Source organism: Orbilia oligospora (genome assembly GCF_000225545.1).
Source record: "Orbilia oligospora ATCC 24927 unplaced genomic scaffold scaffold00004, whole genome shotgun sequence".
NCBI classification, from domain to species: Eukaryota; Fungi; Ascomycota; class Orbiliomycetes; order Orbiliales; family Orbiliaceae; genus Orbilia; species Orbilia oligospora.
In genome coordinates, this window is record NW_011645561.1 from 1,289,683 (window position 1) to 1,316,090 (window position 26,408).

At 44.8% G+C, this 26,408-nt stretch overlaps 7 protein-coding genes across 7 annotated transcripts; 2 read left to right on the forward strand and 5 right to left on the reverse strand.

Moving 5' to 3' along the window:
* Positions 1-328: 328 nt before the first annotated feature.
* Positions 329-1,601, forward strand: AOL_s00004g378 (uncharacterized protein; the record flags this gene model as incomplete). The annotated part of the gene is made up of 4 exons (XM_011119028.1): positions 329-471; positions 597-830; positions 890-1,219; positions 1,277-1,601. The coding sequence occupies 4 exons, from the start codon at positions 329-331 to the stop codon at positions 1,599-1,601; spliced, it is 1,032 nt and encodes a 343-aa protein (XP_011117330.1).
* Positions 1,602-1,785: 184 nt separating this feature from the next.
* On the reverse strand, positions 1,786-3,260 carry AOL_s00004g379 (uncharacterized protein; the record flags this gene model as incomplete). The annotated part of the gene is made up of 3 exons (XM_011119029.1): positions 1,786-2,451; positions 2,524-2,814; positions 3,015-3,260. The coding sequence occupies 3 exons, from the start codon at positions 3,258-3,260 to the stop codon at positions 1,786-1,788; spliced, it is 1,203 nt and encodes a 400-aa protein (XP_011117331.1).
* Positions 3,261-5,457: 2,197 nt separating this feature from the next.
* Positions 5,458-8,075, reverse strand: AOL_s00004g380 (uncharacterized protein; the record flags this gene model as incomplete). Its single annotated transcript, XM_011119030.1, has 7 exons — positions 5,458-6,235; positions 6,342-6,564; positions 6,658-6,874; positions 6,949-7,236; positions 7,290-7,349; positions 7,428-7,668; positions 7,756-8,075. 7 exons carry the CDS (start codon positions 8,073-8,075, stop codon positions 5,458-5,460), a joined length of 2,127 nt encoding a protein of 708 aa, XP_011117332.1.
* Positions 8,076-9,219: 1,144 nt separating this feature from the next.
* On the forward strand, positions 9,220-11,301 carry AOL_s00004g381 (uncharacterized protein; the record flags this gene model as incomplete). The annotated part of the gene is made up of 5 exons (XM_011119031.1): positions 9,220-9,568; positions 9,657-10,400; positions 10,486-10,829; positions 10,893-11,168; positions 11,257-11,301. 5 exons carry the CDS (start codon positions 9,220-9,222, stop codon positions 11,299-11,301), a joined length of 1,758 nt encoding a protein of 585 aa, XP_011117333.1.
* A 683-nt stretch (positions 11,302-11,984) lies between these two features.
* On the reverse strand, positions 11,985-15,731 carry AOL_s00004g382 (uncharacterized protein; the record flags this gene model as incomplete). The annotated part of the gene is made up of 3 exons (XM_011119032.1): positions 11,985-12,026; positions 12,115-15,322; positions 15,400-15,731. The coding sequence occupies 3 exons, from the start codon at positions 15,729-15,731 to the stop codon at positions 11,985-11,987; spliced, it is 3,582 nt and encodes a 1,193-aa protein (XP_011117334.1).
* A 1,872-nt stretch (positions 15,732-17,603) lies between these two features.
* AOL_s00004g383 (uncharacterized protein) lies at positions 17,604-21,259 on the reverse strand (the record flags this gene model as incomplete). The annotated part of the gene is made up of 4 exons (XM_011119033.1): positions 17,604-20,126; positions 20,206-20,444; positions 20,676-20,868; positions 20,942-21,259. The coding sequence occupies 4 exons, from the start codon at positions 21,257-21,259 to the stop codon at positions 17,604-17,606; spliced, it is 3,273 nt and encodes a 1,090-aa protein (XP_011117335.1).
* A 1,987-nt stretch (positions 21,260-23,246) lies between these two features.
* AOL_s00004g384 (uncharacterized protein) lies at positions 23,247-24,862 on the reverse strand (the record flags this gene model as incomplete). Its single annotated transcript, XM_011119034.1, has 2 exons — positions 23,247-24,300; positions 24,369-24,862. The coding sequence occupies 2 exons, from the start codon at positions 24,860-24,862 to the stop codon at positions 23,247-23,249; spliced, it is 1,548 nt and encodes a 515-aa protein (XP_011117336.1).
* Between the last annotated feature and the right edge of the window lie 1,546 nt (positions 24,863-26,408).

The following is a 26,408-nucleotide window of genomic DNA, read 5'->3' on the forward strand; positions in this document are numbered from 1 at the left end:
ACTTTGAAGCCAATCCCTCATGCTCGATGTTCTCGATCGACTTCCGGGTTGATAACCCTTCACACGTGGTGTTAAACCATGAGGATACAAAGGCAGGTACATGCATGTACAGCAGTGCCAGTATTTCATCGACATCACCTCCAAAACGTCGACTTCCACGGCATTTTGCATCATAAAAAAGCCCGCGGCCCGACTTCAAGCACCCTGAAGAACGACGCTAGCCAAGGATTAGGCCGGCTAAACCTCGGCTGGCAACAGCTACACCGCATCGAGTCACACAAAATCTCACCTTCAACCCCAGACGGCCGGTCCTTTCGTCTCGATCACAATGACCCTCAATCCCGCAAATCTCAAAGGTCTCGAGCTCAAAACAGGTGCATCTGCTGGCGAACTCCTCAAAAAACTTCGAAGTTTCCGCGAAAATCACGGAGGCATGGATAAAATAGCTGATACTCGGCTGTATATCAGCGGGTTAGTGTCGATGCCCTTTCCTTTCCTTGTCTTCTCTTTTCCTCGTTTGCGAGCTCTATTTTTTTTATATTTTTTTTAGGAAGAATAAAAAGTAAATGCTAGTTTATATGGCTAACAGTTTGTAGCATGTTCGTGCTGCGACGTACGGATCTACTGGAAGCCGCGAACATTACCCATGTTGTGTCCGTCCTCAGAGGCCGACTGGATCAGACCCAGGTCGAGAAATTCGCATCTGCTGGAAAGCATTTACACATCGAAGTTAATGACGACGATGACGAGAATCTAATTGAATATTTCCAAACGTCGAATGCGTTTATCGATAAAGCTATACAAGAAGGTGGAAGTGTCTTAGTGCATTGGTACGAAGTTGTGAATTGCAGTTATCTCGTCTTCTTCAATGACTAACTATTCCTTGCAGTGCGATGGGCATATCTCGATCCGCTACAATCTGTGCAGCATATCTAATCTACAAAAAGCAGATACCAGCAGAGATCGCCCTGGAAATCCTCAGACAGTCACGGCCAATTATCTGCCCAAACCTCGCATTCAGAAAGCAACTTGACATCTATTCTGAGAATCTTGAGCAGGCGATTCAAAATCTTGACGATGTGCCTGCGTACCAGCGATACTTGTATAGGAAAGAAGTCGAGCTGAGTCGTTTGGCACATAAAGCTCCAACCATCAATCATTATGGGGAGGATGAATCTAAGGAAGGATCGGATATGCAGTTGAAGTGTAGGAAGTGCAGGTATGTCGTTCGACGGTATCCCTTCTCGTATATATCACATAACTAACTTCTACGCAGGCGTACTCTTGCGCTTTCAAGTTCGTTCGTGGACCATTATGCTGCTAGTCCACCCGTTGCCTCCAGCTCCCGCGATCGTATTCTTAACGCCGTTGGTATAAACAAAAACAATTGCCAGCACCATTTCCTCGACCCAATTGTATGGATGAGGCCGGAGCTCGAGAAGGGAGAGATGGAGGGCAAGCTTGAATGTCCTAAGTGTAGCTCTAAAATCGGTTCTTACGCTTGGCATGGAATGAAATGTAGCTGTGGAATTTGGGTAACACCGGCTATATCACTTGCAAAAGGCAAAGTAGATGAGTCCCGGCCTCGGTCGACATTATGATTATTCTAAAGATCGATAGAGCTGGAATCACCGTATTTAGGTACGTATCTGTAAATCACTTTTATGAAGTAAATACATTATATTAATTTTTGATTAAAAATATAGCCAGAATAGCTTTGCCCAAACAAAACCTATATACAAAAAAAAGTTTCGTAAAACTCTGTCTTCAACCTCTTTTTGTGTCTTAGTTGGACAAGAAGCCCGCACGACGGTGGTGGACGTGTCGTCTCTTGAACCTGCGAGTAGCCTCAGCTGGTGCCTTGACCTCGATATAATCTTCAGCGGCATAGATGGAAGAGCCTCCAACGGGGATCTTGATTTCACGCTCCTCAATCTCACGCTTCTTGATGACAACCTTGCCAGTCAGGACATCCCTGACAGCTGGCAAGATTCCAGTATTGATACCGAGGATGGATGCATCCCAGAACATAGCACCGGCAAAGCTCTTGAACTTGAGGGAATCGGCGATGATCTGTTGGGCAACATTCTTATTGACATATCCAGTAGTACCTGAAACACCGCCACCGAGGAAACCGATGAAGATCTTGATGTTCTTGTTGGCGCTGGAAGTTCGCGCCCAGTTCTCCCACAACTGGAAGTTGAAGGAGGTGTTCTTCATTTGGGATTTACCCTTGGCCCAGGTCGAGGTCTGGCAGAGGTTGTTGTAAAATTGGACGAAAATGGCATCGAATGCAACCTTGGTAAGGGCGACGTCGAGAGCGCCGTCAGGGCTGGGGCACTGTGGGGCAGCGGTGAGAAGGTATTGACGCTTCTTGTCAAGAGCATATTTCGCCTTCATGTGGGCGGCAAAGGTGTCAGTGAAAGGCGCATTGGCGACATATTCGAAGTCCTATAGAATAGATACCATTAGAAAGCTTGTCTCAAAGTATGGAATATTACAATTCGTTATTCTCCAACTTACCAGGTCGAATCCATCAACAGTTGCGTTACCGAAAGGTCGATATTTATATGGATTGTTACCGGGAGGGCCGAACATAGCCCAAAGAGTGTTTCCGGTATCACGAGCTTCGGCAACGCTTTTCCATGCTGCATTATTATAAGTCGATCCGCCCAACGACAAAAGGACCTTCTTTCCGAGTCCCTGGCATTGAGTGATCATTTCTCCGATATCAGGACAGTTCAGGATATCCGTGTCGTTCTTTGGGTTTTCCGCATAAGGGAAGACATTGCCGCATTGGTTTGACAGGTTGAGCTACAGAGACATTACCAATCCGAGTTAGCGATTTCGCACCCAGCGATATGGAACGGAAACAAGCAGATCGATTCCCCAAAACGCGAGAAACCTGTCACTTCCGTGCAGATGCAAGGGAGCCGTTGCGCAATGGGCTGTACATATACATAAAAAAAAAAAAGAGACAGGGGTATGAATATAAATTAGAGCGTATGTCTTACAATTGGAAGCCCCGCCTTTCCTTTGAACTTGGTCACAAAGCTGACAATAACCACATCAATGTTGGTGTTATTGCATGTCGTGAGCAAGTCGGATTGCTTGGTCGGGTCAACAATGGCACCGGCGTTCTGACCCCAATAGACAGCGGTCATGTTCTTGAAAGCCGCATTGTACCCGCCTGTGTATTCAGTCTGTGCGACGGCGGAAGATGCCAGGACGGCGAGGGAGGCGATATATTTGAACAACATTTTTTCCCTTTTTCTTTGAGATTTTTATATATTTATGGATAACGTCTGGGTATCGCTATTAAAAATTGAATGTGAAACAAAACAGTAAGTAAAGAGTGACTGTGGTTGGTAAGGATCTTAAGCCGCAATAGAGCTGCGAAGTGGACCTCTGTAAGGAATGGACGAAGTAGGATATTTGATCGATAGAAAGGTGAAACTACCCCTCTACAAATCAAAAGAATTCTACTTCAAGAAGTAACGGAAAAAGAAAAGGTAAAGAATGTCAAAACCGAAGTCGTGGGTTTAGGTAATTCAGGAAAAAGATCGCGGTAGTCTGGAAGGGAGGCGCCGTTATATAAGACTTGCATTTTAAGTTCTCCTTTCTGCCACTTGCAATATGCAAGCGACACATCATAGGTGGGCCACCGCGGAGTCATTCTCTGCTAACGCTGTCGGTATTACAGGTTATTGCATGTACTATGCACAATAGGCAATTTGGGTAAAAAGGGAGCCGCCACCATACACGGTACACCTTCCACGATATGGGTGTGTGGGAACATTCAATTTCCTATTAGAGCCCCAAGTCTTGGTGCCTTGCATTGGCGAGGATAATGAGGCTCCACTTAAGACGTTTTAGGCCTGATATCGCACCAATGAGAGCTCTCGGACGCGAGAAGGCCTGGTGCTTTGCCCCCCAAACGTTCACGCGTCTGGGTGGTTCCTTGTTGAAACTTCGTATTTTAACTGAGTGAGAGACTAATTAGTCATTGTCCGCAGTCCGGAAATTATAATTCTGTCTCACCGATCAGAGGTGTCATAGACTTAAGTACATACATATGCATATATATGCACATCGATGGCACAGAATATACTTGCATCTATATTGATATATGCCGAACATCGAACAGAGAAGTTATTATTTGCCTTAGTTTAAATTTGGCAGTTGATACTGTCGACGATTCGATAGAGCGGCATCAATACGGATACGATACGTGCACATGTACATACACATGCATGGATATAAATCGAAGAGTTCTCGAAGGTCTATAGCTAGGTTGCGGGACCAAGGGTGTATACATGTGAGCCAGGTTAATGAACAAGCATTCGAAGGCGGACTTGCCGAGTTCTTACTATCTCGAGATTAGAAGCTTGAAGTAGGATGCGGCATGTGTAATGCAACACACTTCCCACATTTTGGGATGAACTTATAAGCCTTGTGAGATTTCTGTGTTCAAAGGCATAAACATAGACGCTTCGGCTATTTTTCAAAGTTTGTGCGACTGTACTGCGCGCCGCGGAGACTAGATTGAGAATCCGGGATCTGGACCGGGACGCCAGAAAGCTTCGAAAGGAACATGGGCTCTTGAGCTTCCTCGTTTGGCGAAGCATCAATGTGTCAGGCGGGCCGCTGCAACATCAGTATCGAGCTATACCTTAAACATGGTATTCGATATATCCGGGAAGAGATATAATGCGGAAAGTCGAAGTATTATAACCCCTCGGCTCTAATAGCTAATTCATTTACCAGGTTAAAATCGCCGAGTAAGGCTGACTTGATTCATTTAAACATTTTAACATTTTAACATTGGTCGTATCGATTGTAGCTTCTTGACGAGAATTCGAGAATGCGCGAAGAGTTCTTTGAACATATATGGGGCAGCTCATTTGATAAAAGCGGTTCGAGGCACAGCACACTTACGGCAATATAGGGCGTGCGGAACTAACGGGGCTGAGCTACCGGTGTTTTTGGTCTAAGCACAATCCGTTTCATTGTAACGTTAGAGGGGGTACCCTTTTGTTGAAGGGTATCACGGATATACCGATACCGCAATTCTGCAACCATGGAAGTATTATCGACGTTTGTAATACGTTCTGGGCAGTTGTAAGATTGGATGAGATGCCGAAATATTCCCGATCATAAGGGGTTGACGGTTCTCACTTCTAGAATTTTATCACCAAAGTTGCTTGATACTAAGAGTTCAAATATATGCATAGCTACTGAGAATTCTAGGAAAATAGAGTAAAGACTGGAATTCAAAATCGAAACTGTGTTAAAAGATTATGAAGGATGATCCAATATGGCAAAATTGTCTACATCCATCCGCTAACTTATGCATGCTGTGTGTATTCGTGTAGTGGATTCATGGAGTTGACTTGGAAATAAGAATTGAATGCGAGTGTGAATTCATAAATAGAAAGAAATTTGCTAATTTGAAGTTTAATATTTCTTCAATAAGGCTTCAACTTCATCATTTCCGATTTCCGCGGCGAGCTCAGAAGCATTTTTACCGTCTTTCATAACGATGCCTTTGTTTGCACCTTTATCTAGGAGCATCCTGATAATTTCCAGCTCCTCAGACTCTATGGCTTTATGAAGTGCCGTTTCTCCCTCATTATTCTGGATATCCACGATACCTCTGTTCCTGGGTTCTGCTAGTAGACTCAGAACGACTGATATGCGTCCGTCTTCAGCAGCTCCATGGAGAGCAGTTGATCCGGAGGCATTTCGGGCAGCAACATCAGCTCCATGCTTTTGGAATTCATATACTGCACCTACGTGACCCCGCCGGGCAGCGATATGAAGCGGAGTGTCTCCGGTCCCCAGTTTCTTTGCATTGACATCGGCCCTAAAGACCAAAAGCGTAGGAGCGACAAAACCGCCGTACTCAGCCACTTCATGGAGAGGAACCGTCTCAAAAAGGCCGGTTTTTGCATTCGGATTTGCGCCATACCTGAGGAGGCATTTGACTATTTCGGAATGGTTTCTCCTACAGGCTTCATGAAGTGGGGTTCTTCCCTCTAGGTAGGAGGAGCACTGAAGGTTAGGGTCGGCGCTTCCTTTGAGAAGCAGTTTGACAAGTCCGGTATTTCCACGTTTCGTAGCCAGGGCAAGGGCAGTGACATCGCTTTCAAGGATTTCCGCTACAGAATTTTGGTATCTCGCCACCTTCGCTGCTTCTTCTCCGGTTTCTGGGTCATAAGCGCTATCAAACAGCCTAAATTGTCAAGAATTGATATATATTAGCTTAGTATAACCGCAAAGCAGAACTCAAGTGGCTGCATGATTGAGCTTTGAGCTGTCACGAGGATATCGACACTAACCAACGACTATCCTCCCGGCACTTCTTATACTGAGGATCATGGGCTTGCATATTGGGGTCAGCTCCTTTTTTCAAGAGCTTTTCTGCTAGTCTATGTAAACCAGCATCGGCAGCAATCCGAAGCATCTGGCTGCACATGTATTTTACTTCTTCTGGGTTCTGAGAAATTGTTCCAATTGCATCTGCGATTTCATCCTGTCTTTTATCCTCTCCTTCGGTCGCATCTATTTTGATATTTCGTCAGTACTTTTGTTTGAAGGTCACGGTGATAAAGCTTCGGGAGACGCAACTTATTCTCTTTTTGACCTCTTTCTCACCGTCTCTGAGTAGAGTCCGTAGTATATCGGTAATTGTGGTATAAGTGCTATTCGTTTCACTCGTAAATTTAACTATCGTGGAGTGGTCGCCTTCAGTGGGGTGGTCTTCTTCGAGATCCTCGCCTAGCCCGAGCACGGCTGAATCTCTCGATACCACTATTGTGTACTCTCCACATCGACTGAATTCGCCCTCAACAACTTTGCCATCCCTTGTTATCTGTAAATGTATCTAGATTTAGTATTTTCGAGGCTAGATACTCGAATAGAACACTGTTTGGGCGATTGTATTACCTGTTCGACTTTGCGAGTATGGGCTGTTTCATAGAATGTCACCAGCCGGGTTTTCGTTTGTTTCAGTAAATGTCGGAACTGTTCTGTATTCGCAGTAATTCTACCCGCCTCGTAGGCTATGGCTTTTAACAACCCTATACCCTGGCTGAATTTTTTGGGGTTTGAGTTGACTTGTCGCTCAACATCTTCGAGGCTGATACCTCGATATGGTACACCGAAACAAATAATTCGGATGGTTGAGTGGTAAATAGATCTATATCTTAGATCCCACGATGCCCTCGTGAAAGCCTGAATACATGTTAGTAAGGTAGGACTCTTGACGGAAGAAGCAAGTTACTCACATGTGCAATTATAAGGCCACCGTAACTATGACCGAGTAGTACCAATGGCCTTTTCTTTTCCTGCGATTTTCTTCAGCATTAGCTTGCGTTTAGCACGGGACCTTATATTATACCCGCACTGGAGATGTTTAAACATACTTTAGGCTCTTTGCGGGCTTTCTTGAGCTCGTGAAGAAAACCTTTGACGTAGTCATTGGTATCATGGGAAGCATTGGCTGCCGTTTTAGCATTGTAACCGTATATCATGCTTCGACAGTGTGGCCCCAGGCGAGTATCTTTAGATAGGTAATCCTGGAGCCACATAGGATTCGTATCATCATCAGTTGCACCACTCCATGAACCATATGCGTGTGCATTCAGTCCGGTTAGTGCCACAATACTATTCACATCGTAAGTAAATAGAATTTACTCAATAAAATATATTAAACCGTATATATGACTCAATCAAGGACTGTTTGAGACTTACTCGATCTGAATTTCTCCTTCTGTATGGTACAGTTGTGTCAGACCCCAGAAATCCGAGTCTATCTCGATAGTTGCCCCTTCTTTGTCTTTGATATGCTTTTTTTTCAGGAATTCTGGGCTGCCGCCTGTGAATTTGAATATTGCTGTCTGGGTTCGTCCGTGGTCAATTGGGTATGGCGCAAGGCATAGCTTGCTGATCCTGAGCGTAGTCTTTTCTGCTGGTGTTAGGTACCCTATCAACAAACTTTCGAATTCACTCTTTGTTGTATTTTTATTTAGGCCAACAGCCCGATAAGTGCCTCGATTCTTCGTTGCAGCCATGATAGTATAGTAGCGTGAAGATTTGGTATACGTATTGATAGATAACACAAGGAAAAAAAAACAATTGACTGTGGTATAATGTCACCGAGTATACCACTAGGTTTGGCGCTTTATGTCTAAGTACTTATATGATTACGGGTACTGTTGTCCTATATATCAGTAAGTCCGTTGGAATTTAGAATACATCTGTCTCAGTCCCACTTCATATTTTCGTAGTTTCAATTCATTCAATTCATTCATTCACTCTTCTTGCATCTGTTCTATGGTTCGCATTCGTTTATCCTGGATTTTCAAGGCGCCTACTTCGGCAGAATGCGTATTCGTACTGAACGGAGCGTTTTTCTTGAACGTTGAATTGAGTTTAAAACTTGTCCGTTGTCCTCGCAGAACGCCCGTGATAAAGTTGCAAAATTATTTTCACTTTAGCTCTTATGATCCTTCGGACGAGACTATGGTATCCTCGAGGGGATATCCTACGCATTATGGTGGGGCGATGCAGGGCGGGGTCTAGTCTTTTCAGTTTTTGAATCCTTGCTTGCGTTTTGCTGCATGCAGCTCAATGCACAATGCAATGTTCGACCACGTCGAATGCCTCCAATCGTCCACGTCATTGAGCTTCAGCTAGTAGCTTTCTAAGCTCGATTGTCGATGAGGCCTGACAATACCCCGCCGTAAAGGAGGGGGAATAGTTTGCCCGTGTTGTATTTTGCGAGTGAATAGTCGTTGTACTTGGTCATGATTATCCCATGGGACTTAAGTACTTGCTGTCATTGTACGCCTGGAACTCTCTACCGCACGACGTTTAGGGATATTGGATCCTTGAAGCAACCCAAGCAACTGGTTGTGAGACTCGAAGACTTAGGTCTTCCTGAACTTTATTTTCGAATATATGTCATATGGTGGGATATATATCTCCTTAGTCTCCCACGATGTTGTTTGTAAAGTCGCAATAGCAGTATCGAACGTACTTGATCAATTGAGGAGGCCTGGGGCTTCTTCGATCGAGACTCTGAGCCACATGCGCATTGCCTGTTCTTTTTAGACATAATTGTCGATTGAAAAAATTACATACACCAACTTAAGACTCTCCCCAATTTTAAATATTTTAATTTTTTTATATATTTAACTTGAAATATATATCAAAATGCCGGAGCCAACGTTGAAAAGGAAAAAAAGCCAAGAGCATCTTGAGTACGATTTGGCGCAGCTTCTCAAGGTCAAAAATATCCAGGGTTTTATCAGAGCACATGTTGCCAATTATGACAGAAACGACCTTACGAAATTACAGGATTTGTACAATAGCGCACAGTCTGAGCAGGAATATCAGGAAATGATAGAAAGATTGGCTGATAAACTGACTCAAAAAGTTGAAGGAGACCTCCCGAAAACCTTCGAGCAGACTGTCAATATCGTTGAAGAGGAAGAGAAGAAAATTGTGAAAGAGAGGCAGAAACAGAATGCTTCTAGTTCTGGGCCCGCTGACGGCTCAACAGGTAAGAAAAGTCGGCTTTTTATTATGTGAAGATAATTTATAAACCGTCCAACAATGAGATTAAGTAACTAACTGTTGTTCTATTCTAGACGCGCCGAGTACGCATCCAAATCCGCCTGCTCCTACAACTTCTGGGGGCCAGGCATCAGTACCTGCAAGTTCTACGAGTGAACAAGGCCAAGGAAATCCTGTCGGTCCTGCGGACCAAACTACACCCACTGCTCCTGGGAATACATCGACACCCCCTAATCCGGGGCATGATCAGACTACAGACCCTCAAAATCAAGCTAACCCGCACGTATCTCCTCCATCAGGGGGTACACCGAGTCCATCTATCCCTGTAAATAATCGTGCTACAAGCTCCTTGCCCCAGTCCGGCCCCTCAGCTCCAGCGAATCAACCCGCATCTCCTAACACTGGGGACACGTCAAAATCTGGACATGCGGATTCACAGATTCCCTCTAATAAGTTGCCACGCAACGATACAATGAGCACAAAAGTCGAAACTGTGTTTTCGAACGATGGTAAATCATCAAAGAGCTCTGAAACAAGCGCCGGGTCGTCGGTCCATGGCAACAACGGGGCCCAGGAGCCCGATATGACACATCGTCTCCCGCCTCAGGAAGATCTAGAACAGGAGTATGCAGCATATGCAGAGGAGTTCATTCGGCGAAATTTCAAGGGGCTTCTTGATCCCAACACCCCGAATTTTAAAGAGATGATGCGAACTGCAGCTCGAAAGGCGAAAGACATAATGAAGAAGTATGATATAACTCCTGAAGACGCGAAGAAGGTCACGAAACTCGCATTGTACGATTTTGCGATCTTGTGCGGTACGTATATTTTCAATAGTTATTCCTTTTGCCGGCCCCTTGGCTCATAGGTTCTAGACACTAACAAGATGGTTCGAGCCACTAGATGACAGCTCCTCAATGATGTATTATGGTAACGAAAAGATGGAGGACCGTGTTACTCCGTTGAAAGATGCCCTTGGGAGAATTTCCGAGATGGCAACTATCATTGAGCCATCTGGAATATCACTTCGATTCTTAAATTACGAAAACGACTGGTGTGGCTGGGACAATATGAAGAGCAGGGACGTAATTTATCGAAGATTTGTGGAGGTAGAGGACATCTGGGGTGGTTGGACACAATTAGGGACGGTTCTCGAGGAAAAAATAATTCAACCAATGGTAATGGATAAAGTTCGCAATGGTACATTCGTGAAGCCTTTGATTGTAGTGGTGATTACAGATGGGCAGGTAAGTTTAAATCCCCATATAGATAACTCTTTATTCTATGATTATACTGACGAAAGCCTATAGCCGTTCGGGGAACCTGAAGATGCTTTCAAAGAAGCGGTTCTCAGGTGCAAAAGATCTAGGGAGGTGACGGACTATGGTGAAGCATCTGTTATTTTCATTATCTCTCGAGTTGGCAGCGATGAAAACGCCCACGCTTTCCTTTCCGGGCTTAAAAGGAGTAAAGAACTGAGGGAGTGGGTATATTGTAATATGGATAGACTGGACGATAACTCGGCTATAATGCAGCGAGCTGCGATAGTGGGCGAGGCCCAAAATGACAAGGATTATGCAAAAAAGGTAAGTCTCATCCCATCTCAAGGATGGTGAAATATTGGAAATTTCAGGAGCGAAAGGTTGAATATATGAGCTAATGGGTATCTTTTAGTTACTTCAAGTCTTCCTCGCGGCTCTTGGCCAGCAGACTAAATAGACTGACTAGGAGATGTTCATATTCGTTATTGTTTGAAGTATTTAGTTATGAATGTTATGGGAGTTTTGGCTAGGATTTTGTCTATACCCGCTTGAGGTACGCTCAAAAGTTGAAGCGCAGTGCACGCTGTAGGAACTCCCACGGAGATACGATTGATATCAAATGTGTAGAGGTCGGCTTCGGCCTTAGATGGGCTTTGCAGAGGGAATTTGCAATGGAAATGGGAGGAAACTGTATTTTATTCGAATATTCATGCAAGCAAATAACGAAAAATTCGCAATTTTCTAGAGTGATATGAAGCCTACCAAAGTAAAATTTCTCCAGCATGATGCCTGACCAGGTTTTGATCAATCAATTTATTTATTGGTTAGCAACATGGGATGCTCATGCAAACGTTATTGCATAGTGTATCAAGGGTGAATCCTTGCCCTTGTTTGGCAGCGACCTCTATATATAATTAGAAGTACAGGTACCTACACTCGCCTGCATACATGTAGATAATATATAATATTGATTCTTTGGTACTGGAACCCAAGTACAGTAGCGTGAAAAGCTTAAAGGCTAATCCAACTTCTTTGCATGACTTGTCAAACTATACACAAACTAAAACATATATAATATCCAATACAAATAAAATGAAACCCGACAGGACAGGCCTTACACCAAAACATTCCGAAGAAGTCTCAAAGACGAGTAAGATAAATGAAGAACAGATAAAGGGAACCCTAGAGAAAACTTGAAATGAAGAAGTATTGGTAGGAAGATAGAAAGAGAAAGGGAGATGTTAGACCCAAAGCTTTTAGTAGAGCCTACAATGTAGGCTGGCTCAGTGACCCATGTAAGAAGGATCAAGTAGAGATATAAATGGGAATAGGAGCATTGTATATTGGCACATCCAGCCTTCTGCAAGAGCTGAGGATTGAACCGAAACCCGATGTAAAAGTTAAACTCGGAATTTGTTTGGGGTGAAAATGACTTGACAACTTGGCAGGTGCAGACCGAAAAGGATTCGTGGGGGCACGAGGGAGATGAAGAAGATGGAAGAGGGTCCAGGGAGTTTTCTTCAGGAGAGTCTTTCGTTGCCGTCTTTTGGAAAAGGGACGAAAATGCCTCTTCATAAAGTTTAAGCCAAGATGTAATCGGAAAGGAGGGCAGGATTTCCGTCAACTGAGCAACAAACTCAGGCGGTAGAGAAGAGTATCGTAAATTTCCGATAGTAAACGAGAGCTCGAGTATGAGAGAAGCGAGTGACTTGTAGGTTGATAAAGAGAAAAGAAGGTGATAGGGAACTCGTGTTAGGGCTGCCAAAATATGGTCCACAGCCTCTAAAACTGGAATCCAGAATTCGATAGAAGGTTGAGTGAAGCGGTCTGATTCTGGAACGATGTGCTCCGGCAACAAATGTGGTAAAGATATTATACAATGAAGCAGCTCTAGTCCAGGAGTCCAGGAGTCTAAAATAAGGGAATTGAATATTGGAAACTCTGTGTGGCTGTCGTTAAGAGCTTTGAACGAAAACGTCAAGTAGCTGACAAACTCGAAGTAGGGTATCCATGCTTGAAGTATTATTGTGTTCAGCAAAGATATTACTTGATCCCATAGATCGCTTGGAGGGGGTTCGGTTGACGATGCATCTGGATGATTATCTGGTTCTGAGGTTGTCATTTCCAGGATTTCTGTGACTGGTTCCTCGGAAAGTTCCTCCATGGGTGGAAAGCCGCCTGGAGTTGGAGGTAGAATGAAGATGGTGTCTTCATAAAGTTCGTCGGTACTATTTTCACTATCTGAATTTTCTCCTTGGAGGACGCCCAAGCCAACTTGATTTCCTTTCAAACCATCTAAAATAGCTGTATGTTCGTCTGTTACCAAACTCTTCTTGACCGTGAGATCGGACCTCGAAGTAAGTGATACAGGAGCTATCCAAGACAAAGAGACCGTTGGCATTTGGGGTAGAATATTCGGTAGAATAGGAGTTTTTAAACGCCAATCGGGTAGAATATTGCTGAGAGAAATTTTGCCTAGTAGCCCGGAGGACAAATCTTTATTATTTGGGCTTTCATCGTTGGTATCAAAGTCAGCTGAAACCCCTGGGCTTGGAGAAACAGTAGTCACCGATGGTGTTTCTGCTTCCGGATCTGATGTAGGAAAGTTTTGGAGTTCAGGGACCGGCGCAGTGGGTAGAGCGGACTTCAGTCCTTCAACCTGAGCTTTAGCAGGAACTAGAGTTTTTCCGAGCATGGTTTCTGCTAACGCTGATAGTCCTTTGACTTGTTTTTGACTTGGTGTTTTTGGTTGCGAGGGTTCGAGGTTTGATGGATTCAAAGGCGATGCCGCTGTTCTAAGTTCCTTACTTGAAAGGCTACCTTCCCCTTCCCTATCTAAACTTTCTTGGTTTGTACCTCCCGCAGTAATATTGTGAATCGAGGGTAGTTGGGGGGTTTCAAGGGACTTTGTAGGACTAATGTTCAACAAGTCTTTGACGCCGAGACCTCCCGTCGGTTTATTACATTCCGAGTTTAATGTCGAGCCTGCTTCCTCGGATGTTTGAATTGCAGCTGGGAGCACCCTCTCTTCTCCTAGAGGCACCACCAATGGTGGGTTATCTAAGAATTGGGGTGAAGATACCTGAGCATCCTGATAGTAGGGTGGCGTGAAAAGAGGCTCTTGGTCTGACCCGACAATATAAACTGGGTCTTGCTGTGTTTGAAGTTCCGTAGAGTCTTGAGTTAACAGGCCCAAACCTGTTGCTTTTCCGATAGGAATGGGTGTCTGGGCTCTAGAGATCTGTGTCTTCGAACTGGGACTGAGGGTTCTATCATCATCATCATCTGGCTCAGCACTCGATTCAGATAGTGGAGAACAGAGCCCTGGTTTATCGAACACCATCTCCGGGGTTGGGAGTGCTGGGGAGAAAATGGTCTCGGGTTGCTCTTTGGGAAGAGATTGGTCTGGGCTACCTAAGACCTTAGGCTGAGTTGATTTTACTTCTGTCGAAGTTGGGTCTCGCTGATAATTATTATCTGAGCTATCATTTGGGCTATCTGACCCAGAAATTTGTGGCTGTAGGGAAGGTCGCTCTGGTGCTAGGCTTGTCGGAGCGGAGGCCCCCCCAATTGGCGTGGTTTTAGAATTCAGGATCTCTGATTGACCCCTTGGTTTGTAATTTTCAGGTGTCGACCCAGGAACTTGAGTGTTCCCAAGACGAGATAGAGTGCTTGTAGTATTAGTAGTGCTTCTACTAAGCTGATCGAATGGAGATCCGATTTCTGGTAGAGGAACTGGGGAAGAAGATTCCTCATTGATGGGATTATCTTCAGGCCTATGCTGATTCAAATCATTTTTTGCAATCTCATTCTCATGGTCTGGATTCGAACTCCCAGGAAAACTCTTTGCTTCTGATGGACCAGCCACAGAGTTGACAGGCGTGTGAACTTCATTTTGGTTTATGATGTTGACGGGATCAATCAGGTCTGTATTCGAAGTCAGTTGAGGAGCCTGCCCCACTAACTGCGAGTCGGCGCCAAATTTCGTGCTTGGGAGTTCTACCGGACTTGTAGTCTGGAATAGAAGAGGCTGGTCTGTGGAACCAGATTGGTCATTCTGGTTTGGCGACCCCTCAATTGTTTTTGGCAAAGCATCAAGGATTGAATCAAAGGGGTCAAATAGACTTGTTGCAGAGGTTCCCGCAGAACTGGGTCGTGAAGAGAAAGCGCTATCTGAGTCACTAAACTCGGTGTCTGAAGCCTGATTGAAATTTCCCGAGCCGCCGGGTGTAGAATTCTGTTCTGAGGTTTCCTTCGTTAACCCAGGGGTGGTTTGGTTGTTCTGTGGTCTACTCTTATTCGAAGATGTGAGGAAGTCTCCGGCGGGAGTATGATTTGTAAGGGAATCTAATGTTCCGGGTGGTGCTGGGCTAGTTGTAGGGGTACCCGGGCTCGAAAAGCTCCCCGGATTATTCGTAGTATGTAGAATAGGTTGGGAGTTGAACTCGCTGTCTTTCTCATGAAGTACAGGTGCCAATCTATAAGAAGCCCGAAATAATTAGTTATATCCTAGTATGTATATTAATCGGATATTAAAATATGCGATGACACTCACTCTAAATCAGCATTCTCGCTCCTCTCTTGCTTTTCGTCCTCTTCGTCCTCTTCTACCTCCACTCCTTCAGGAAGTACTGGTATCCTTTTAACCTCTTCATCGAGGAGTTCATCCAAATATTTTGGGAGATAGATATCCAAATCTCTAATATAGCGATCAAAAATGGTTTCTAGCCGCACCTCTCTAGAAATTTCAGGATCTAAACCAGGAGATGGTTCTTTGGAGAGATAATTCTCAGCCAAAAACTCGACATTTTGGGATTTAGCAATTTTTCCAGGAAGCCGTTTAAAGATCGCCTTGGCAAGATCTTCTGCGAGATCGCGTGCAGGCATCGTGACTTTGCCCAGCTCTGGCGATTGGGTATCTGTAGCTTGGGCTATAGGAAATATGTGAAGAGGATTGGTTTTCTTCTAAGGCAAAAACGTGGCTCTGTATGACCTAGTGGCCAAAATGTGATATGATGGGCATAATGTGATAATGTGATGTGAAATATTTGTCGATGGTGACCATCTGTGTTTCACTGTAGGTATCAAGGATGATATATATTAGGACGGTCTCATATGCTCGTCAGCCCGCAGTGTAGACCCCCCGCTCCGAATCGATATCTACGAGCTCGATATGGTTCGCTTGTAGGTATCCCGATGATTCACATAGATCCTTAGGCTTTGTTGCCCGCATCGGGTGAGATAAGCTAGAGTACTAGCGTGCCTCCCACCCGGCGAGGCGGGCCAGCCTTCGCTTCACGAGTGTTGCGCTTTGTTGCATTATGTATATGTGAAGAACATTCTCGTTTAACTGCCTTAGATGCTGCTGCTGCAATGCTGCAGGATGGAACTCTGTAGGATTCGAACACTTAGGGACGACCCAGCTCATGCATCGCCCTCTTCTTTTAAGTTTTTCTAACCAGTTAAGTGATGGGTTAATTGAGTTTAGGACAGTTGTGTGGTGCCAGCATGCCAATTTGTCAACTGCAGCTGCAGCTATATGCCCCATAACGATGTTATGGGCACGAGGCGCAAGGTCGACTAACTAGTCAAGGTACTTAACTGGAAAGGGGGAGATGTATATCCGGATATGTCGCCATAGGGAAAGTATGACGTTCGATATATGCGGCATGGTATCCAGGTCCGGACGATGAGCTGTCGACATGTCTCGGTACGATACATATGAAACCGCATGCTTCACAAGCTTACAAGCTGATTTCTTTCCGTGCGACAATAAATTCGAAGGATGCAATGATTTCCTGAGTTCTCCCTGCAGCAAAGCTTTGGCGTCGTATCTAGTGTATTTGGATACTAGTAGCTATAGATCTCGGCTGACTTTAGGCAGTTGCATGCAACCACCAGGATCGTCGGAATTTTCCAGCCTCTGAGGGCTTCTATAGAAATGGATGCAAGCCAGCTCAGCTATCCCCCACAAGCTATGTCCAAATGCAGAGATGATACTAGGAAATTTGGAGTCAAACCATGCATACTAAACATCCAGCGGGGGCTTCTCTTCAACCCCGCCACGTCCCGACCCATAAACTTAACAAAGGTTAATATATCGGAGCTAGTCTGTGTCGAGACTAATTTGCGTTGAGCTAAGAGCTGTTGCATTTTGGATATGGATCCACAGAGGGGCCGCATGGCATGGTATCTGGCTCATGCATAGCTTAGCAGGGCGAATATCAGATTAATGGCACGTGTTAACATTAGCGGCTAGAAAAAACTTTGATTCTGCAGGAATAGCAGCCGAAATCAAGGTCTAGAGTGGTTGAGTTCAAAGCGCCTTATCGTGAGGCCGAAGACTGGTCAAAGGTCTGAAGTACTATAGCTATATTATGTTATCGTCCTCGTATCCGGCGCGAACCAGGTACTCCGTAGATACGTATACTTATGGAGTCGCTCCGTAGATACGTATACTTATGGAGTCGACGATTTACAATTCTACGTATTATTATTACAGGTTGGCCACTGGAAACTTCAAGGGTTCCATATTAACAAGGATCTGGTTCAGGAATATTCGAATGCAGATATGATATATGCCGAACCTACGGCTAACTAACTGGCTTCGATTGATGGTAAGAGGTACCACTGTCATGCTCGCAAATTTCACAAAACATCAAAATAGAAATAAAAACAAAACTCCGAAAGAAAACCCCTCTGAAATCACGAAAAGCAAAACCCTAAAACACTGAAACCTTAAAAACTCCGATGAACACCTCACTCGACATCATTAACATCCACCTTTTCCCATGCCGTGTCCAAATTTTCGATCTGTTTTCTGCTCCAAACAGTATGCGGGTGGTTCTCCCCAAGCAGTCTTGTCTGTCCCTCCAAAGCTACCTCATGCAGCTTCCTTGCTTCCTCCGTGTGTCCGTCCTCGGATAGCACAAGCCCTAAATCGTTCATTGCCCAGAGCGTATCCGCATGATCCATTCCGAGCACCCTTTTCCTCCCTTCGAGACATATGCGATGATAGTAAGCACTTCTTTCAAGTTCCTTTTTGTCCCTGTAGCAGCGACCAATATCGGCTATTGCCCATAGAACATGCGGGTGATCCTCTCCGAGTGATACCTTCTGGTAATCTATAGCTTCCCTGTGACATTCAAGTGATTTGTCGGTAGACCCTTGTTTGCGGTATGCTCGTGCGAGAGTATTTAGCGTCCAGGCAAGTTGTAAGTGGTTGTCCGGTTCAAGTTCCTTGAGAACTTCGAACGCCTTGAGGTGCATATTGACTGCATCGTCGTATCTTTTCAGGTGTCGGTATACCCTTCCGAGTTCGTTTATTGTCCACACAGTCTCCAAGTGCTTAGATCCCCATGTTTTCTCTTGTATTTTTAGGGCTTTTTCATGTGTTTTGGCGGAAAGCTCGACTCTGTGCTGCTGGTCGTAGATTATACCAAGACTGTTCAACAACCATACGGTAGAAATATGTTCTTCTCCGTATTTATCCCGTCTCTTTTGAAGCGCTTCCTGCATCCACTTCTCACCTTCGTCGAGTCTTTGGCGGATTGTGTATTCTCGGGACAAATCTCTGATGACCATAAGCTTTTCGAAATATGTAATCCGGGATTTTCCCGATGAAAGCTGGTCCTTAGATTTTTCATCGGTTGAGTCGATATCAATCAAAACTCGTCCGACATCTTGTATCCAATCCAGACGCTCCTTCTTTACTTTATCGCTAGCAGAATTTGCCCCGACGTCCCATTCGTGTAACTGTTTCTGTGTTTTTATGAGATGCTGTAATGGAAACCCTGAAGATTCTCTAAACAGTTGACTGGAAATCCAAGCCACACGCCTTGACTGTTTTGACAGATAAATATGCATCTTCCTAGATAGGTTTTCGTCATATGTCGAACGGATGATATGGGATCCCCAGAATTTAGATGCGTACTCTTTAAGGGAGGGGATTTCTGCTCCCTTTGCCAATTTTTCACGCCACTTATCATCAGAGCGTTCATCAAGGAGGTAGTTCAGACAGATCTTAGCAACATCCATGTGGGCATCGACTTCTAGAAAAGGGAATCCAGAAGTGTTGATCAACAGATGCGTAGCCTTGCTAGCGTCCAAGAAAAACTCCCGGACGGATAAATGGACGAATCTTATCACATCTGTGCCTGGCTGTTGCTCAATGAGCGGGCTGCAGGTGTTTAAGACTGTTGACTGGAACATGTTAGCTGCTTTTACACCTTCTTCAGACGTATTGAGCATGCACAACAGTTCAGTCCATCGAAGAGGACGAGAGGCTGCACACATGAACATTATAACTTTTCTCGCTATTATAAGCATTGATTGCTTATTCGATCCAAGTCCGTTAATGAGCCGCATCATTATTTGGTCGTAGAATCCCTCGAGCTTCTCAGGTGTTGAAGATACTATTTCAAGTGCGTTCTCGACGCTGTAGGCTCCCTTTAATGATTCCATCATAAGGCTGGCCCACAAGAACATTCCGTTTGCCTTCTGTGATATCTGGGTGAAGACTTCTGGCGGGAAGTCCTTGGTCGAATCCCCTGCCTTGAGATCATCTAATTTGCTTTGGATGAATCTGTTAACGTCTTCGCTGGTATTCAGCCCGTCGAGTTTGATAATGGGGTATGAAGTCATATCCTCCCTTGTCATTTCATAGATTTCTCGGCTCAGTAAGACGGTTTGGATATTAGGAATCGTCGTGGTAAGCTTTACTAATGCCTTTACCGTAGTATCGCGCTCGGATACTTCGTCGAGGCCATCAACCACGATGTAAAGGGTACCAAACTCCTCGGCTAGAGCTTTGATGAGGGCTTCTGGATCATCTGCGGTGGATAACGACGCTCTACCTGCCCCGCAGGATTTCTTGTAACATTCGATAACGCATTTCGGTAGTTGCTCGAACCGCGACAGGATTTGTTTGATGAGTCCACTGAAAATCACCTCTGTGGATTGAGATTGATCGGTCGACTTTGAACAGTAGAAGTAGGCGGTACAAGACGGTATCTGGTTTGGTCGAGCTAGAATTTTGGGATGTTGGGCTTGTAGGTTTTCGATTATTGTGGTGCTAATGACGGTTTTGCCAGATCCAGGGCGCCCTATAACTCTCAAAAGCCGGTTTTTGGGGGATGCAAGCCAGTCTCGATAGATCTGATGTTTAATGAGCCATTGTCCTGATGACTCGACTCGACGCTGAGATTCTCGAGTGAAGTCTACGCCTGGGTCGCTGCTGGACACCCAATCCATGACTTTTTTTCGATAGTCCTCTAGTGCACCCTAGGTACATCAATAAGGTTAGAAATCATGTCAAAGGAAAGAAAAAAAAGAAGATTTGTTTGCAATTAGAAACACTTACCGGACCGCCTTCGATGGTCACTAATTGCATATTGTTGTAAGTATTGGTAATGTTTTGCGTAACTTGCCGAGGGGTACTCTGTATTTGAGCTACTCCTTCCTTAATATTCTTTAAATCTCTTGTACTTTGAACACCGATTCTCTCTTTCAGAATTTCTTTGTTTCGTTGGAAGCTGGCAATTGTATTCCCGAAGTCTCCTTCGAATGATTTCCAAAGTGTTCGAGCGAAGAGAAGAGACCCTAGATTTATAACCAAAATAATTAATACCCTAACGTGTATCTAGTATATATATATTTGCCATTGCTTCGTTGATATCTAAGAGGCTGGCGTATCACATCCATGGTGTCGCTTGATCGATGCATGCGCATGATGTAATTGATATCATACCCGCCCGTAGCTGAGCCACAAGGCTGCAGAGACTCGGGATCCTACGAACCAATAGGAAAATACCGACAGAGGGCAGCCCTTACCTCTCTTTCGAAAGACCCTTTTCGCCTTGCCAAGGAAGACAAAGATATCGAGGTAAACATTGGCTAGGGTTTCTTGCACGGGAATAGATTTTCTTAGGATATCCTCATATTCCCGAAAAATTTCAAGGTCATCACCCAACTTCTGGAGCATCCTCACCAGACTCTCAAAGTAGTGAATATGGTATGAGGCAAACTACAAGGTTGCGAGATTCGGAGTTAGACGCCACAATTGATTTTCGATTTTTTCAAGATTAGGGAATTCTCACATTCAAGAGAACCTTGATACTTCCCCATACCAGCGCAGCTGGGAAAGGATTGGCTTGCACAAATGTGTCCACCGAATCGCTGTGCCTTTGTAAAAATGAAACAAGTGGCTCAATACATGTGGCGATTTTGAGTGTCTTGCTGAGCTTCTTGTGTCTGGTTTGTAGCATTGTCACTTCACGTTCAAGGTCCTCTGCAGTCGTTGCTGTACGCCGGTATTTTTTCCGTTCTTCACCATCAAGCGATTTCTCGTATCGAAAAAAGGCCCGACCCATAGGGTCATCAACGGGTGGCTCCGGTAACATTAGACTAAAAGTCATGGTTTTCCCCTTTCAGCTAAACTTCGAGTCCAGAATGTTGAATTTTGATCAAAATGTCGTCGTCCAAGAATTCGATTAATTCGATTTTTTACGTGGAAAATGGTAAATGGTCCGCAGCTGAACGAGCTCACAAGAAAATCAGAGGATCCGACTAGAAATATAGGCCTATGGCTCCCTGATCCTTACGCCCAAGTTCTCTAAAGTTTCGTTTTATTCGAATTGTTTGAGCCGTCTATATATGCAGGCCAGATCATGCAAGCAAGGCTCCGCCATTTGTCAACTACGCCACTGACAACGAACTGCGCGGAACCACTGCATGGTGATAGTGCGCGGGGAGGCACACACCAGGCCGATTTTTGCATCTTGCTTAGCTTGGACGGAAAAAACTCAGCCCGTGAATCTATCGAAAAGATGTTTATCCTTGAATTCTGCTATTTAACCACGCTCAATCCTCGACCGTAAGTTAGTTGCTACTAGCTATCATATACGCATGTTGCGGCGCCAGCCGCCAGCGTTCTCATATCAGATGCGTGTATGCAGCACAACACGCAATCATGTTGCGTTTTGGGCTACCGGCGCCGGTCCTCCCAAGTTCGAGTTACGTTCGTTTGGGCTTCAATTATAATTAGACCGGCTCAAATTAATGTTCACCGTCGAAATTCTGTCCGGCGGTGTAGTTCTCATCTGATCAAGGTCTTAATATCGATACTGCTGGACCAAATCCAAATTCCGTGACATTGAAGAATACCCGCGTTCAGCCAAAACGATCCTCCAAAGTTCGATCCTAATATCAGGTCTACGACGAAATTCGAAGAAAGTCACCATACCTTTGTAACTAAACGACACCATCATGGAACACAAGGTGTACTTTCAAAGTTGAGGATATCTAGGTTCGCATGAGTTTATCATGTCAACTGCTCTCTTGCGCCACTTTGCCGACCCGAGATCTTATTCCTCAGCTTCATAGATGGACACTTAAGTGACTGGCATACATTCGGCTTTGAGCTACATCATTGGCACCATGATCTCGAGACCAGATCATTACATCGATAGATGAATCCTCGATCTACTCGACGGTATTGTAAAATCAGGTCAACAGTGTTGTTGATCAGAACCAATATTGCACTAGCTATAGGACTATAATAATTCAGAAAGTTTTATATGAAGGCATCAAGGATTGGTCAGGGGGCAACGATCCATTTATTTCCCAAAGGAATCCTTCATTGACCCATGGCCAATGGATCAGCAATCGCTCAGATCGTCAGTTTTGGCCTTGGGGCAAAAGTTTTCACGACCAGTTATTGTGTGATTAGATCGTAGGACGTTGTATGGGCTCCCAAATTATGTTATTTCATACCGACCAAACCGTTAATACAAGTCTCAAAACCTAGGATGAAAACCCTATCATTTGAATATACCCTAAAACCCTAACCCTTTACCTCGTACCCAGACCTGGAAGCCTAACCCTGGCTATACTCAAAAAATCCAACTTGGGCTCATGGAATAGAATAATATAATATCTTTAATTTTTCAAGGGTTCCCTTTTTTCTCCACCTGATTAGCTAACTGATCTCTGTTGCACGAGTAGCTTGCCTACTGGCATCTGGTGGTCTCAAAGCTAATTATGCACAGGTTTGTGGGGTTTTTTGGTTATCGCGAAATCGAGAGTTGCCGGTATACATACTAGTAATTATTTCATATGACCTACGAGAAATTTTATATGACCTACGAGATACGATGCATACGGTAGGTCTGTAATAGCTTTTGGACCCGAGGCAGTATAGTGCCCTCATATTGTGGCATTGCCGTTTGGATGGCTACTAAAACATTTAACAGCCTCAGATTTAGCGCCTCAATTATCATCCGAAATACTGAATAAACGGCACTGCTAAGCCCGTTCCGCTAACTCGAACACTTATGTATCAGTAGGTAAGTAATTAGGTATATAAAAAGCCAAAAGTTCATAACATCCAAAAGAGAGTGACGCCTAAAACGCAATATGCGTATCATCGTTATACGCAATGAACCCATTATCATTAACCACATGCCTCCTCACCGTCCTCAACCACCTTCTCCTCCTCCACTCCCCAGTGCCTCTATACCCTTCGTCCCCAGTCAAAATATCATAAACCCACCTCTCCTCCGCAATCTCGACCTCGACACCTTCCAAATACCTTTCCTCAACCCAATCTTTACTAGCTAGGTCCAACATCCATTTCTCATCCATCCAATGCCATCCCTTCGGTGGTATCACATCCTCCAAAAACCTTGTCCCCCTTGGTTTTTCACCCGCCAATCTCGCGGCTGATAACTTTTCGTAAGGAAGTGGAGAAAACATCCATGCCTCCCATTCGCCGTTCGAATCCTTTCTTTGTAATTCAAAGATTTCGACTTCTCGTTCGTCCGGTTTCGTATCAAGGATTATATCCTTTGCTACCCATTGCTTGAACACTTTTCTAGCTCGTTTTTCGCTGGGGATTACATGCTGTTTATGTGCATCTTGGATCGGTTGCTGCATGCTAGGATGGCAGAGTATGGTTATCCCCCAACCTGTTACCAACATCACCGGTTGCCAGGGGACATGTCTAGCACCTATAAATAATGCCAAAGTAATAAAAGATAGGATAAGGAAAACCCCAGAACTCAAGGTCTCCGACGAGAAGTTAGTTGGCGGGCCTAGGATTTGGATTACTTGGTCATGGGCGGCCGAAAAATCTTCCATGGTGTTTTGTAGATCACGTAGGTTACGGAAGAAATCTTTGGAGAATTCGGAAACGGCTTTGACTTCTGGTGGGATGGCGCTTGGTGGTCCCCGGGATGGGTATGGGTCTGTTGGGAGGCGGGAGGGAGCTGGTGGGTGACGGGAGATGTATGCTGGGACCATAACGAAGAGTAGAATGGCGGCTAGTGGGACGCTGGCGATGAGGTAGGGATCTAGACAGATGAAAGAGTATAGAGCTAGGGCGGAGAGTGTATGGGTTGGTTTTCGCCATGTCATAAGGCGGATTAGACGATGTTGGAGGACGAAGACGACGCCGATTCTGTAGTATAGATATGTTAGAACGTCATATTCTCCTTCAGCGAGTAGAAGAAAGGATGAAAGAAGTACCTCTGGTTAAATCGCCTAAAATTCCCAGACATCACCGTAACGCTGAACTGTGGTCTCTCCGTATCCTTCCTCTTATCACTCCCCGCCCCGGAGTAATGCTCTACAGCATCAGCCGGTAATATCCCTCCTATCATTTTCGCAAATAATTTGTCCTGTAGCCCACTTGCAAATCCACCGATGGATTTAAAGTCGCGATAATCCGGGTAAGAGATGATATTCTCCGTAGGACCAGCAGCAAACGTTGTAGGCCTCCCTTCTTCGTCTTTGTTCTTAAGGTCCTCGCGAGCTTCTTTTAAGCTTTCTTTACTCCGTTGGTAATGCTTGGCTATTTTTGTTGCAAAATGACGGCGCCGACCGCTCGATGAACTGTTGGTTCCTGGAGTGTCATCCGGATGAAGGAAACTTCTGCTAGAGACGTCGGAGTCTGGGAAGCCATTACTGTCGTCGTCTTCGGCATCTGAGTGCATGCTGCTGGTGTCTGATGCCCGACGCATCGTGGAGAACGAACGGAAGCGGGGCGCTCTATCTGCAGCTCCGCTGTTGGCTTGTGAAGGTGGAATGCAAGAGAAGAAGTCAGGCGACGAGGGAGATCGGATGTTCACCGGGCATCCAATGAAAATGGAGTGTGAAGAAGAAGGTATATCAGATGGAAGTTCTGGTGGATGTGTGTGTAGTTAGCATGGTGTTTCCGGCACGTGAAGGCGACTTTCCCCAGATCCGTGACATCTTATCTCTACAACATACCCACAACTTACCCTGTACCTGTCTATCCTATATAAATGTAAACTGATACCAGTTCATTTGATTATAAACCACCATCTTCCCGACATTATTTTAGACCTAAATGTCAAATTATATCACAACTTTCTCCCCAGATCTGTACTAGGTAGTATAGTATGTCGGTACCTGTACGGTGCAGCGCAATGAGATGATGTAACCGTCAAACATCAAACGTTAACGGTGGATCCAAACAGGCAGGTTCGCCGAAGGAAGCAGGCTGTCGCCGCCAAGGCACACAAGACCGGTTTCGAGCTTAGCTCTTCTGCTCTCCTGCGGCGTCGTATGGACCTGTCTGCGGCCGTCGAGACAATTGGATGCCTAGCAATGCATTAGAAAAGGGACCTGCTGCTGTGACCCCGGTACGAGTAATGCCTACTACAGTTTAAAAATTCGGGATGCCGGCAGGGTCTGTTTTATCTGGCATCTTCTCTTCTTCTTCTTCTTCTTCTTCTTCTTGTTCTTCTTCTTCTTTACTTCATCCTATCCTTTCGTGACCCTCGTCGTCTTTTATCCTTACTTTTTTAAAATTTTATTTTGATTGTCGACTGGTTGGTCCGTATTATATAATTCTCGGAACTCGTGGCTAGTCGAGCGATTGGTGATATCATCTCATATCGTATCAGATCGTATCATCTCGCCCGCCCCAATTACAACCTCAACAGCCCCTCAATCGCTCACAATCACTACCCCACCGTAGACATCTCGAAATATAGTAAACGACGACCGGATTACCCGTCAAAATGTTAGGCGCATCATCCTTCTGGACATATCTCATCGTCTGCCGTATGTACCGATCAATAATCCCATATCTATACTTATATATACCGTCGCGAAATCGCGTGCGTGTGTATATGTTTAAAATATTACGCAATACTAACTGAAACTCGAATAACCTCTAGCGACGTCTTTCCTCCTGGGCATCCTATTCACCAACTGGTCCTATGACTTCCCGTTACTTTGGACCTCTACTCCGCTCACGCCGGCCATGATTTCCAATATCGAAACTCATTACAACATGCTATTTGATTCGCCTCCGCTTATCGGTCGTGTCTTGCATGCTATCATCTTGGTCGGCCTTGCCGCGTTTATCGTCAAGCTTTACAAACCCAGCGAAAGCAATGCCTTATTCGATGGTGCTAGCTTGGTGTTATTCATGATTGCTGTAATTGTGTACGGAAGCAATACGCTCAAGGGAATGCAGATTATCAAAAGCGGAAATTACGTAAGTTTTATCAATATTTTACTCTTTTTTTTTTTTTT